Source organism: Mercenaria mercenaria, chromosome 18 (assembly GCF_021730395.1).
Source record: "Mercenaria mercenaria strain notata chromosome 18, MADL_Memer_1, whole genome shotgun sequence".
Lineage (NCBI taxonomy): Eukaryota > Metazoa > Mollusca > Bivalvia > Venerida > Veneridae > Mercenaria > Mercenaria mercenaria.
This window is the reverse complement of record NC_069378.1, coordinates 6,422,313-6,437,973: the sequence shown is the minus strand read 5'-3', so window position 1 is coordinate 6,437,973 and position 15,661 is coordinate 6,422,313. Positions and strand designations below refer to the sequence as shown.

The 15,661-nt window shown below is 34.5% G+C and overlaps 1 protein-coding gene across 1 annotated transcript; it reads left to right on the top strand.

Moving 5' to 3' along the window:
* Positions 1–443: 443 nt before the first annotated feature.
* On the top strand, positions 444–12,299 carry LOC128550829 (pulmonary surfactant-associated protein D-like). Its single transcript, XM_053530664.1, has 5 exons — positions 444–527; positions 781–839; positions 7,026–7,089; positions 11,300–11,379; positions 11,975–12,299. The coding sequence occupies exons 1-5, from the start codon at positions 444–446 to the stop codon at positions 12,297–12,299; spliced, it is 612 nt and encodes a 203-aa protein (XP_053386639.1).
* The last annotated feature ends 3,362 nt before the right edge of the window (positions 12,300–15,661 follow it).

Sequence of the window (15,661 nt, the reverse complement as noted above, 5' to 3'; positions counted from 1 at the left end):
ACGTTAAACATTTATTTGAAACAACAGAATACATACTTGATGAAGTATGAATTGATGAAATTGTATAAATAGTATGAAATGTAATGAAATGGAATGGAGTGAAGGAATGAATGAGTAGGTGCAGATGAAATGATGTTTTTGACTGCGTGATTAACATGAACTAAAAACTAATTCAGTTACTGCGACAGAAGTATCTTATATGAAGTTACTCTTATACTTGTATAATAGCATGTTATTTCCAATAACATTTATAACAGTAAAGTTCAAGCTCAGCTAACTCTATGTCGCGTCGCATCCCAACGATAAACATACATAATATTTGTGTAGGTATATCAAATTATATCAGATTGTTAAACACTGAACAAAATGTCTTTTTGTTAAAAACATGATAGATAGCCCTACATTTACAATTGTCCTTACATACTATTTAAACGTCAGAATACATGCCGTTCTATCTGTTTGGTCTCCTCCAGTCGCCTACTGAACATCGTTCCGGTTTTCAACGAGTACGTCTCGACCTACGAAAAGTAAGTACTTTCATCACGGCTGCTGTCATGGTCCCGCTGGACGGTTGAAGATCCATGGCTTTCTTCTCCATGATTAGAGTTGTGAGATAGATCAACATCGCGGACAGCTGATCTGTCTAAATGTTCCGGATCCTCATCTTATGATGGCTCAGACACTGAGGAATCAGATAAGTAGTCTGATGGTTCAAATGGAACTGGTAAAGACATAAAGGGAAGCACATGTTTCGATGAAGAAGCTTCACCTTTGCTCCAGGTACACCTTCTGCTTCCACTTCAAAAACAGGGATGTCAGAATTTGGTTGAGATTACCAGGTAAGTATTTTCTTCCCATATATCTGAATGCTGATGCTTCTGAAAACCAACTTTCTTAACTAACACTCGCCGGGAAGAATTTTATTGTGACGAACATTTTTGTCGTTGTTTGTAACGGTCGCTATTTTTCTTTATTTCTTGTTCGGCTTTTTGATAAGCAAACTTGAGGCGTGCTCTTAGTTTATCTACGTAATTGCCATGACTTTTAGATCCTTCGTCCATAGAAAGACCAAGGAAGGTATCGCTGGCTGGATGGAAGAGAATCAGTAGTCGACTAACCAAACTATTTTATAACTATTTTGTAAATTAATGCTCACCGATACGAAGCCACATTAGCTAAACGCAATACAAAAATAATTAAGACCGTACGTGTACCCCCATCCTGATTAAACTAGATAATCGAACGCAAACTAAGCGATACAGCTTCTCTACGAGATTGAATTATTGTTACAATACTGAATGTAATTGTATTTCGTTGGTACGCATCGGGCCATAATGGTATAAATAATTAAAATGAAAGAGAGTAGAGAGAATCTATATGTAGTTCAGTGATTTAATAAAGCGTTATGAATTGCTTGACTCCATTTGTAACCAATTAAAGTTATATAACTAGAGAAGGAGAAAACTGATTCAAGGGCAGTAATGTTGTAATAACCTCTTTGATATACCAAAAGTTCATAATAGAATACATTTCGTGATATCGAGAACAATCTTACAACACCTTAAAAATGATAAAAATCAGACATGACGCATTGCCTATATGGCCCGTTATATCACATATATTACATATATGGCAAGGCTTTATCTAGATTTAAGGGGCCTCCGTGGCCGAGTGGTTAAGGTCGCTGACTTCAAATCACTTGCCCCTCATCGATGTGGGTTCAATCTCACTCAGGGCGTTGTATTCTTCATGTGAGGAAGCCATCCAGCTGGCTTACGGAAGGTCGGTGGTTCTACCCAGGTGCCCGCTCGTGATGAAATAATGCACGGAGGGGCACCTGGGGTCTTCCTCCACCAGGAAAGCTGGAAAGTTGCCATATGACCTATCATGTGTCGGTGCGACGTTAAATCCAACCCCAAAAAAAAAATATCTAGATTTAAAACACGGGTGGCAATTTGTTAATTTTTCCAGTATATAGGTTATTTACCGATACTGCTCTATACACCCGATGAAATTACTATAACTATCCATTATTAACCTGTAACTGTCCATTCTTAAAATAGTGGATACTTTAAGAATGGACAGTAGCAGTAGAATTAGTAAAACTTTTGCATTCGAGGCAGCAGCAAAACTGTGAAACTAGCAAATAGCAGTAGCAGCAGTAGCAGTAGCAAAATGTGAAATCGTCTGTAGCAACAGTAGCAGAAGCAGTAGAAGAATAAGCAATAACGATAGAAAATTCGTGAAAACTGTCAGTAACAGTAGCAGTAACAAAAGTCTGAAAATTACAGAAACAAATGCAGCAGTAGCAGAAGCAAAAATGTTAAGTTTGCAGCAGCAGTAGTTGCGGTAGCTACTGCTGCCGTTGCTACTGCTCATTGCTGCTGCTACTGTTGATACAGCTACTGATGCTACTACTCAGTGCCACTGCTACTACTGCTACTGCTTCTGTTTTTACTGACACAGTGAGTCACAAATGCACTTCACGGTTTTACTTTTGTTGTTACTGCTACCTCTTCTTATGCTACTGCATCTGCTGCTCCCTGCTACTGTTTCTACCGCTACTGCTACTGTGCTACTGTCAGCTGTTTCTGTCGTTGCAAATTTTATATTTTTCTACCGCTACTGCTTCTGTTTACTCTTCAACAGCTATTGCTACTCTTAGATTCAAAATTTCTCTACTGCGACAGCAACTGTTTATTTTTCTACTACAACTGGTGTTACTGCTTATGCCAAATTCACATGTTTACTGCTGCTGCTGCTGCTGCTGTTACTCCTACTGCCAGTTACATGATTTTTCTACTGCTGCTGCTTATTCTTCTAATGCTACCGCTACTGGCAAATTCACGTGTTTTCTAGTTTTGCTGTTACTAATGCTACTGACAATTTTACAATTTGCTACTGCTACTGCCAATTTCACAGTTTTGCTACTGCTACCACTGCTACTACTACTGCCAGTTTTACGATTTTCTACTGTTACTGCGTATTCTTCTAGTGCTACTACTATTGACAAGTTCACGTTGTTGCTAGTGCTTTTATTGCTACTACTATTACCAATTTCATATTTTTGCTACAGCTACCAGTGCTACTGCTACTGCCAGTTTCATGACATTTCTACTGATACTGCGTTTTCTTCTGGTGCCACTACTGATAATATACGATTTTGCTACTGCTACTTTTGCTACTGCTACTGACAATTTCACATGTTTTCTACTGCTACTGACAATTTAACATTTTGCTACTGTTGCTACTGTTACTGACAATTTCAAAGTTTTGCTATTGCTACTGCGTAATGCCAGTTTTACGATTTTTCTGCTGCTACTGCGTATTCTTCTAGTGCTACTGCTACTGACAATTTCACGTTTCTGCTCCTTCTACTGTTGCTACAATGAACTGCTGTTGACAAGTTCACATTTTGGTACTGCTTCTGCTACTATTGATACTGCTACTGACCATTTCACTTTTATCTACTGCTACTGCAACTGCCAGTTTCACATTAATTTTGTACTACTGCTGCTTTTGTAAAAAAAACATTTTGCAATTTTCATAGGATTAAATTTTCTTCCTCTCTTTTACGAACAAGACAGAAAAAATGCTTAACCCTGTTACAGAATTGTTAAATCAAGCTGTAAGATTTGTCTCCCCCAAAGCAGAAACAGATTGAATAAAATTTTCATAACTTAAACTTTATAGTAAAATCAATTTTGTAGTTAAAGTAGCTTTTTCTAAGCAAGTTTGTTCCATTGTTTGATGAAAATGCAGAGTAAAAACACATACGTATTAGAATGCCTTCACCTGGACCCACCAATGTATTTAAAGACCCACCACGACCTGGTGACCTATTTTTTCCTACAGCATAAACTTCGTGCAAATCATTCTGATAATACTGGTATAATACAGCTATTCTACAAGATGACAGGTGGACAACTTCATCAATATTAAATATCTTACACTGCAGAAACAAAGTGTGGTCTAAACTCACTTTAATACATCAAATACTCTGCACAATACTACATCATTTTAATAATATATTTAGACATTAAACACATCGTCTTGGCCTTATATATATGTTATTTCTAATTTTCTTCGTGCAAAGCATGTATACTAATTGCCATCAAGGAAATACAAAAGAATAAAGTTATTTTGTGTCGCGTCTTTAATAATTTGACCTTCATAAAACTGTTTACCAAATGTTTAAGTAATACGAAAAATTATTGGTAATGTCATGTTTGTAATAACAAGATATTTAATAAATCGTTTAAAAACCTTCATAACGTGCTGTTTGTCGTGTAATTGATTTCTGGGCCCTGGTTATGGATATTTAAAATATGTTTACCGTTTTCAAGAACAACAGAATGGTAATTTAAAAAATGTAAAAAGTCATCACATACGAAAACAATACATGTAGTCGTCGTGTTAAGTTTTAATGCAAGAATGGCGACAATACACGTTTGTTCTGTGTATTAACGTCTGCAGAAGCCCTTGTGATATGTTTGTGGCCTCGACTTTCGGTCTCGGTCACGAACATTCCCGTGGGCTTCTGCAGACACAAAATACACAAAAAAGCGTTTATTATCCCTACAAAGGAATACAGTTGGGCATCACCTTGGAAACGGTCATAGGAAAAATACCGCTTGTAGCTTAAACCGTTTTATGTTGCGTACCTAACCTCTCTCATACTCCTGTCATGTTCTAAAGTCACAGGACAGTGTAAAAAGTATTTTCCATCAGGTGAATCCCTAATACACGCAATGGCGACAGAAGGCATGGCATGTAAACTTGTAAATTCATATAAAAAGCAAACCTTAAGAATCAAAAACGCACGTACTCGATGCCTATGCAGGAGACAGAGAATCAAGAGAAACAGCCTTAAGGACCCGACGAAACAGATTAGAAGACAAACATAAAAACAAGTCAGTACCGATAGAATTTGAAACATGCCTATCACAGAGTCCTCCGCCTCTTCCCTCAGACAGAATCAAAGGAGAAAGCGAACTGACCAATTGTAAAAGGGTTGGACACTGAAAACGTGTTGTGTCTCGCAAAACAGTTGGATCATAACCTCTTTTATAAACGTTCTATAATTTGGAAAATTACTTTGACCAAAAAACGTTTGTAAACCATATCCAAAAAGAAATCGGGTTTTGAAATATTTTCTCGCAGATGTGTCTTTAAATTACTACTGATTTTTAAAACCAAATCTGAATAACGGTAGCCTTGCTGAAGAATTTTATTTGTAATATATTGATTACGTTAATTGAAATCGCCAACATGACTACATGCTCTGGCAAGCCGAATTAACTTGGAAATATATATCTCATAAGATGTAGCCGTGGGTACATCCCCATTTAAATTGGGGAAATTTAAAATACTAAATATTAAATCAATCCAATTATCATAAATTTCGGTATGTATGAAGCATTAGTATCCAAATTGATGTTTTATTTGGAGAAAGACCAAACATAAAATCTCTCTCATAACAATATAGATACAATTCTGCAAAAATGGGTGCATAATTTGTTACCATGGAAATACCAATCACTTGTCTGGAAACTGCATTTCCTAACCTGTTGTTAACTTTGTCAAAGGTCAACATAGTATAATTTTTTTAAAATGCAACTAGTACAAAAAGCGTCTCAAACTTGCAAGCTAAAAATGTAGCATTCTCTCTGGCAAAATGTTTTGAATTAGGACAGTTAGTTTATCATTTATAAAACCATATGGCAAAGTGATATACACAGTAGAAAAATCGTATGTTCTTACTGAAGATACCTTGTAATTATAGCCATGCATTCGAGAGCTAAAAAAACGTTAAACAAAAACAGTCATAGCTGTTTTTCTCAGAAAGTTCTGTTAAGAAAGGTTCTGCTTTAAAATTTTGAATATTGAATATGGATTTCCTTTCCTGATTTATTTATTTCAGTATGCGCTGTTTAGTCAAATTACTATCAAATTTACGTCATATATTTTTGACTAAAAACAGCACAGGCTTATGGCCACCTCTCACATGATATTGCTCCAAGAAAATAAACGTAATAAATACTGCAGGCAGGAAATTTTAGGCACATATACATTTGTAGTCTGGCTACCGACAAGATAGTCTTATTTCAATTTTGTATTTTCTTTTATAAGATTTTATTGATATTTTCTGGCTCTTATTATCCAATGTTTTTAGAAAAAGGGACATAATTATACAAAATTTGAGTAGCCTCAGCAATTATCTCCTTTGAACAATATTACAAGTAAAACGCATATTACAAAAAATGTCCTTAAGTATTGACCTGGCACTCATTGATATTCAATATGTTAAGTTTGATAAGTGAGATTATAATACTGGCTGTAGATGTGTATGATATTGTCCCGTTCTAGGGCAATTGTTTGGGACGTAATTGGGCTCTGTCGCATATTCCCATCTCACACGAACTAGTGGTAGATTTGTTTATTTTTGCATACCTTTTTTACAAATTATAGAATACAGTAAATTATAACACTCTCTTACAGCCATTTATAATATAGCTTCCCTCGGATTGTTTTCAAATCTTACCATTAAGAATTTCAGTCATTTGTTTACTGTTTTGAATCCTGCTCAGGTTCAGCATTGGGAATCTACATGCAAAGCTATGTTATATAACGGACTGTTACTAGGCTTGCCAGCCGTTCTGTATTCTTCGTTTAGTTTCAGAATGAATGCTTGTCGGGAAATCTCTAAACAACATAATATCATCTGTACCAACTATTAGAAACGATTAACTTTATGTAATGCTTAATCAAAACAGAATTATTCTAATAGTTTTATTATTTCTGTTAATATGATGCAACACAATACATTTATTAGATAAGGTGTTGTTTAGCACATTTAAATGATATTGTATAGATCTATAATGTCTATAAACTATCATGTACAAAGAATATGTAGCAATATGTCCATGAGTGGCTGCATTAACTTGGTATTCTGGCAGGCAAAAGATCAAAGATATTCTACTGGGGATCTTTAAGCATCATTTTAATATTATTTTCTATTCCAGGAATAGACAAGACATTCGAGTGATTCCCTCAGAGGCACGTTTTCGTGCAGGAGATTTATTTCAGGTACATGACATTCCGTTCTGGCATGACGTTCCTTTTGGTAACTGTTTACTCTCAGAATGTTCCATTGGTCATTTAACGGAAATTTTATTGCTTTTTGTATGCCATTAAAACATTATTCCATCCGTACTTATGAAGAAATCAGTTGGCATCTGGAAGAAATCCATAAAGTTGTATTTTATTATTGAAGAAATGAACAAGTCTTTTGCCAAATAATATGGTAGTAGTCGACACAGCTGAACGAGAAATGGCAGTTTTCTGTAGTCTACCCGCGTTCAACAGAATGGATCCTAAGTCAGCACAGTGAGCAAATAGTCTTTTGGAATAATCAATAGTCCGTGTAGTTTTCCTTTCATCTTTTCTTTTTAAAACTACTATTACATATTAAGAGCAATCTGTTTTTGATTTCAAATATGATATCAAAAGCAAGTGTTGTTGGTCAGCTGACGATTACTACCTCCCTTCCTAATTATCATTGAAATACACAAACCCCAGAATTAGTACTTCCCTTCCTAATTATTATTGAAATACACAACTCCCAGAATTACTACTTTCCTTCCTAGCTATTATTGAAGCAAACTTTAGAATTACTACATCCCTTCCTAATTACAGTCTAACCTGTCTTAAGCAGCCAGCCAGGGAAAGCCAGGGAAAGCAGAAAATTTGGCCGCTTAAGCCAGGTGACCGCTGGTCGGAGGTGCAGCCAGTATATGTATTTTTTCAGACTTCTGACCAGTTTAGCCTTTAGGCCCATTTCATTTTCGGTTACCAAGATATAATGACGTGCATTTGCCTTCGCAATACGAATGGTCTTCTTAGCAATCTAAAACTTCGGCGTGTTTTTGTTACAGTCAATTTTCCAACAACTTTGTTTACAATTTTCGCCATTTTGGTAAGGGAAGCTACTCTCCGCGCTTATTGTCCACGCTAAAATCTAAGACTGTCGTTACGTTCCGTAAAAGATAGAGTGGTTTATATTTTTTTTAAACACAATTAATTTCGTATATATTTAATACTATTTTGATGACAGAAGTATAAAAACAAATCACAAATATTATGCTACTTATTAGTTATCGATTATTATCTTTAACGAGATCAAACTGTGAACAACAAAATTGACACGAGGTGACACGCTAATTGCCGATTCTCGATATCGACATTATAGGATAAATCCCGTTTTCCGGTAAGAGAGTTTGAGATTTCAACCTTCGCCTTCCCCTTCAACGTCTCTTGCGAAGTTAACGTATGAAGTTGAAGTTCGATTAAAATTCCTTGAGAGTTCAAACTTTAGAATGAACCTTACTTTTCTTAATCCGACCATTCAATTTATCTGTAATTATGATCGTTTTTCTCGTGCAATTTGATATCAATTGTCCGAAAGTGCAGGACTTTTACAAGAGGTTTTAAAAATGAAAATTAAATAAAAACATTTCAATTAACATAATCATCGCATTGATATTAGTGCGATTACAAAACAAATCATTTAATATAAAATGATGTCAGTATACAATGCAAGAATGTTATACATGAGAGGAAATAAAAATGATAATCCTATCAACGTATTCTATTGTTTATTCTATTGTTGATGATGTTCTTGAAAGATATTACAGTTAATATTTTTTAAACAAGAACATGAGACACCAACTACTACAAATGCATTTCTCGATATACTTTGAAGTTAAGTTAAATATATGAGATAAAGCAAACACAAAAGGCTGTTGACTAGTATTTCATAGATTTTCTTAAAAAAAAATTTTTCACTTTGAATTGGTACTTTATACATCGAATTCCTTAAGATATTTTGATAATATGAGCCAATATATACAATTTATTAATACATTTAACAAGCGATTTGAAACAAATGTAAGATACTCTCGTGATATCATACGTTTTGGCATCATGACACTCAGTTTGACTCTGTATAATGCCAAACTCTCAGACAGCTCAATATAATCGTGCCAAGTCACCATGTGTCTAGCGAAACAGTCAAGAACTGCTAGGTAGAGACGAAAATTGTCGCACAAAATAACATGTGGGCATATACACGTATTTGTTTGAATACACTATTTCATAAGTAAAGCATGTGCAGCAGATCAAGGAATTGTGATTAGAGGGACACCAACACCAACACCAAAGAGGGGTCACCCATTCATGTGGGTGGAGGGGGGCAGGGGTAGTCACACCGAGTTTCAAGACCGATTTTCTTTGTAAAATGTAAGAATCAAAGGGGAATTGACGCACAATGCCCCTCTGCCAGGCTCTGGGTCCGTGCATGTAAAGAATGGAGTTATCCCATACGGCTAACAGGAAACTTCTCGCATCATGCTATCATAGATCTGAAATTGTCTGAAACTTCAGAATTATTTTCCGTCTTACTAGTACCACTTTTCCTTGATAATTAAAACGCAATTGTCTTATTAAGTGTCCGACAGAAACGGATTGATTTTATTTGGAAGTTAAAATAAAATGTTCAACCAAATGATAATCGCGTATTATCATTGATTTTCCAAGTAAAATGACTGTCATGCCATGTGCCTCCATCCAGATTTCAGTCTTTGATACCGAGTATGTGGACAGAGTAGATGTACAAAGACTGAAGTTTTGACTTTCGTGATATCACATCTTCGGACGTTCAAAACTTGACTTCTTACGACAAAAAGGCCCATCTAGTATAATAAATACCGCCTGAGGACACAAATATGCCGTAGAAGTTGAAGTATGAACAAAATCTCAAAGTTTCCCAAAATCAGTTGATAACTTCATACTTCCAGGTTCAATTCAATGTATTTAGTTAAAACCATTAGCCAAACAAAACTTCATTGTTCTTATACTTATTGATAGTGTTTCGCATCAAATTTAGTCCAGTTATACAAATGGATAATCGAATAACTTAATAAGCAGAAATCCTGAAACTAAGCTTTTTTATTTCACATAGTAATAAAGCGAAGTCTTAGGCTTACTTGATATTACATGGAAAACTTTAGTAGCAACGTCTGATATAAATAAAATACACGCATATCGGTGACGTTTTACCCCAAATATATATGAGAGACGTTGAGGTGGAAGGCGAATGTTGAAATCTCAAACTCTCTATTAACAAATATTACCGTCTTGTGTGTACCTGGTGTTCTCCTAATACAAAATAATGGATTTGAATAATTATGTTAATTTGAAATAATATGCTTTTTTGGGCACTAAATTCGGTACTTTGGGTCAAAATGGCTATCTCACGGGGATATTAATTCGGGGACTATTGAATGAGTGGGGATTTTACTTTTTCTGTGCGATTTAATCTCGTTGATTGGCTCTATCCTAAAAACTTAGTCGCACACGGATATTAAATAAATTCGCAATATTTAGTATTTCACATTGAACATGTCTTTAGAAACTGACTGGGGAAAAATGAAGATATGAATTTCACCAGGACCATAAAATCAATGCATTTCATGTTTAGAAAACAGCAATTGGGACATAGGGGGAAATGCGATACTTACTGAAAAAGTTCCCTCATGTATCTTTGACTTGAATCGCAAAAACATACGCCATTTTATAATAATAAATAATATTTGTTGTTTATAAATTATTTTAGAGTACCGAGTAGTTGAGGAGAAAAAGCAATGGCACAGGTATGTTTGTCGTTTATGTTTTTCTTGTCAGTTTAAGAACACATTAACACAAGACACACAACAGAAACGCAATTAATTCATGTGTACTGGCTTAAGGAAGAAATGCGTTTGGATCAAATAATATTTCTGATGTCAAACGAAAGTTGTCATCTGGCATAGAAAGTAGTTTCTATTAGATATAATGAACACGTGTATTTTAGATTTTATGGATAGGTTTCTGTTAGATAATATTAAGAAGTGTCTACGGGTTTCTGTTAGATAATATGAACACGTGTTTGTTAGATAATACTGATAGGTTTCTGATAGATAATATGATAAGTTGTATGTTCGATAATATGAACAGATATCTGTTAGATAATATGACTAGGGGTTTGTTAGATTGTATGAGCAGGTACAAAGAGTCATGTTTTTAGTATTGATTTTAATATTTTTTGAAATTAGAATGTATTAGAATTATTGTGTTGTAATGCATAAGGAGACGAAAAGTACTAACGATAACAACTTATTTGTCCTCCTATAGTCATGCTGCTTTAAAAGACATGTAAAAGGTCTATAAAGATCAATTATTTCATTGTCCTTTGTTTCAGAGATATTGCGAAGATCTTGGTGAACATTTAGCAGACATAAAGTCAGAGGCGGAGGAAACATTTCTAGAGAGATTTTCACGGTTTGTTGTTTTATCAACTTCATGGACATTTCAAACAGTAGTAATTCTGCTTGCCATGTTTATGATCTTTCCTGTAACTTTTGGAAATACAAAAAGGCTATGACATTAAACAGACACAGAATTTCGAAGACATCCATATTTATTTTTTACCAAAGCAAAAATATTTCGAAGCAAAAAGGATACAAATTATTTATACTTCAGAAAGACAGCGTGAAGTTTCACTGATAATCTTCGATTGTTTCCTTTTAAAGATCCCCATATAAAGTACATTCGAATCACTTGCCCTAGCTTATGTATTCTACTAAAAGTCTGCAACTACAGCTTCAATTGATATCAAAATGATTGCAGTAATTGATGGCATAGTTGCAGTAAATGGTTGCAGTAATATTTCTAAATGAAATGAAGTGTTTGACGTGGAATTTTGCCGAAAACCTTTCCCTGGGCCAGGTTGTATAAAACGATTTCCTGTAGAAGTGTGTATGTGGATTTTGGTCATTGTTTTATACTTCATGCATTGGTCACAATTTAAATACTTTGTGCTTCAAAGCAAGTTTAATTATAATGTAATGGTGAAGTGACTACGTTGTATTTGAAGAAAACAGTACAAGGACTTTGAGTGTAAAGCTTATCACTTAGATAAAGATTCAAACAACTGTGTTCGGGTATTTGTATTTAGTATGTTGTTTCCAGGATACAATGAAGGCTTCTGGCTAGGTGCAACAGACGTTGAAAGTGAGGGAACATTTGTCTGGAGGGATGGAACTAATGTTTCTGATTTTTACGTCAACTGGGGGCCTTCACAACCGAATAATGCTAATGGAATAGAACACTGTTTGAAGACTGTGAAAACAGACGACGAGTGGAAATGGCGTGATGGGAAATGTCAAAGAAAACTGTTCAGTTTATGTGAATTCGACTAACTCCCAAACGATAAGATATGGCAATGTTTAAAATCTAACAAAGAGCAAATTATCACAGTTGCATTTATGAGACTATTTTGATTTCTTTTAACGATGTTATGAAGTTTGCACAACTATTTTTATGCCTTACTTTGGTTCAATGTAAATACCTTATCAAGCATACATATACGTATCCCTGTTTTACTATATCAGTAGTTACCGCGGTCCTGGATCAAAAGTCTCATTTTAGCCAGAAATTTATTTTGATTATACTATACTATATGCTTTATTGTGATCAATAGAGAATACTAGGTTACTGTCTTCTAAATTTATTCAGTGTGTCGAAGAAAATATAAAAGTCGAGACCCTGTCGAGACTTTTATTTTTTCGTAGACGAACTTAATAAATTGAAATTTATTAGACAGTAACCTAATGTTCTATTTATCCTACCTTCTGGCCTAAAATCATTCTTTAGTTAAAATTAAAAATTTACCACCAACTAGATCTGAGTCTGCCTCGCATAGAAATTTTAACATCAATACGCCCCCCAAATTACACAAATAGGTCTTTTATATCCCAAATATCATAAAATAAAAGCTGAAAAACAAAGGCCTTGTTTTGTTCTGTACCCAACCTCCCTGTTCCGCTGAACATGAATGAATAATTTTAATTTGCTGCCAAGTCCAGTTGCAAGTCCGATACCCATTCTCACAAAGCAAACGTTTGACGCGACTTATACACACACGCCATTACGCCGCTTGACTGAAAAAATAGGCAAACCGATTCCTCGATTATTTTATGCAACGACATTCCATTCCAGATGCAACATATTCCTTGATTTTTGTGCAGAAAGCTGAATTCCTGAACAAACGCCTTACGCGAGTCAATTTTCCTTTTCTCCAAACGTTTCCGTTATAAAAACTTTTTTGTAATTGCAAATACGGTATGCATACGCTATATATTAGTGACATGGTCTCACGTACCTAATAAAAGCGAGTTTATAAAAATAATTGCATAAATATGTCTTTTAGCACTTATTTTCAAAAACAAGATGGCGTCGTTTAAAAAGAATTAAAATAAGTAGTCCGCCAAGCTTTATCAAGTCACTGACCTGATAAAGCAAAATTTATCATTCTCCTTGATTTTTGCTTTTATTTTGCATGATGGTAGGATAATAACATTTTGCTACTTCCATTATCCTGTGGATTGCCTTTTGTGGATACAATTATCCAATTTCTTTAATAAAGATATAATTCATTAAAATATTATAAAGAAAAATGTAATCAAATCGGTTTTATAAAACTGCATTATTAGTAGTATATTCTGAGCAAAGCTGCAACATCATCATATGTTAAACGTTTTGCATTGAAATCATTTCGCCTTGCATTTGCGATTTATATATTTCTTCAGAAATCTATTGAAGAAATATATTTTTCACATACCGTGGCTCGTTTTGGGATTATGTCGAACCTCTGATGAATGAGAATATAAATGCTAAGATATAAAGGAAAATGATGTCCTTTGTTTAGGGTTAGAATTGGGTTGGGGGTATAAGGGTAATGGAATGTAGTATTATGAGAAAAACAATTAGATAACCCTAAACTTTATTCAATCGAAAGAAAATAAAATTTTCATTATCATGTTGGTTTTATTCAAATTCTCTCGTTTGGATTTTACATAAAACTATATTAATTGAATCAAATTAAACGTCACAGTGTTGCTTTGGCGTCATTTTAACGTAAACATCGACTTATATGTTAAGTTGTCTCCCCAAATTGTACACCATTATATGGAAATATGGTAAGCCACAAGCAATTTGGTAAGCCACAAGCAACTCGATGCGCACTGACTAGACAGAACAGTTTACAAAAACAGTCTAACAAACGTCGAATTACAGTTCATCAAAAATGTACACCAATAGGCGTGTTTGAAGCCTTTTGCAATATGTTTGATCTCTGTGTATTCCTGTTCCAATGCATGTTTTACATTTTTGACAAAGATGTATACTGACTATTCCGAAAAATAAAAATGTTTATACTTGATTCAAAACTGTTTTGAAAACATAACGTTAGTTTTTACAATATCCCATCAGTATGATACTATACGTGAGGAGGAAATCATTACCAGAAAGTCAAGTTTGCTTATAGAAAAATATCCGAATAAATGAAAATGTAGTTACATATTTATTTCACACCAATATAGATTTAATCAATCGACTGCTTTTCTTTACCTCACATGACGATACAATAGACACCAGAATTGCACTGGGTGATTTAAATGCATTCATGGTCTATTAAGTATATAATGCAATATCCGAAAACTACGGTCTAAATACGCCATATTATTTTTGCATGAGACTAGAGGTCCAAAATGTCAGATTTGCGTATTGTATGGGGGAACTCTTCCGATTCCTGAATGCAAACAGTCATTTGGAATTGCTTCCCTGTAGGAAAAATATATATGTTTCATACAAAATCTTCAATGTAAAATCACATGTCGCCCATCACGACATAAATGAAAATGTTGCAGGCTCCGTTTAATTGAACCTATTCATGGACGGTAGTGGAAATGCAAAGACACAATGTGACGTTTGGTTACCGTACACACGGAGAAAATTAAGATGACATTTTGCCTATACTTTCCTTATTACTTGACGGATTTCATAAGATAAAATGCGTCAAAGACAGGGAAATATGTGATTTCCTCCGCACAAAACGTATGCAATCAGATAAAACATCACGCTATCTTGATAATATTCTTAACATGGATAATCCGTTTTGGCTCATTTGGTGGATACTATTTATCCCCGGGAGCTCCAGTTAAATAAAACCAACAATTCGGATACTACTGCTTTATTTTTAGATTTACATCTCTTTATTTATGATTTATTATTATTTATGTTTTAGGCATACCAAAATTTATGACAAGAGGGATGATTTTAATTTAAGTATTGTAAATCTCCCCCATTTGGAAGGGGATATACCCCTAACAACATCTTATGGGATATATATGTCTCAGTTGATTCGGTTTTTAGTCATGTTGAGGACTTCTATTAACGTAATCAATATATTACAAATAAGCTTCTTTAACAAGGTTACTGTTATTATGAATACGTAAACTATTTCTAAATTCTACTGCTGTGATTCAGATTTGGTTTTGAAATATAAAAGTAATATATAATTTTAAAAAAATGTGGAAAACCACAGGTCGCCAAACAAGACATAAACGAAAATGTTGCAGGCTCGGTTTGATTGAGCCTGTTCATGATCGGTAGTGGAAATGCAAGCTACCGTCGACTTGAGCAGACTCAACGTTTACACATGTTATAAGCACCAAAATACAATTTAAAGGCATCCGCAGATGTATTCATACGACGGTGCACA

Coding starts and splice junctions, on each gene's coding strand:
- LOC128550829 (XM_053530664.1), top strand. CDS start 444: ATGCCGTTCTATCTGTTTGGTCTCCTCCAGTCGCCTACTGAACATCGT. Junction 528..780: donor TACGTCTCGACCTACGAAAA/GTAAGTACTTTC, acceptor CCTTTGCTCCAG/GTACACCTTCTGCTTCCACT. Junction 11,380..11,974: donor TTTCTAGAGAGATTTTCACG/GTTTGTTGTTTT, acceptor TTGTATTTGAAG/AAAACAGTACAAGGACTTTG.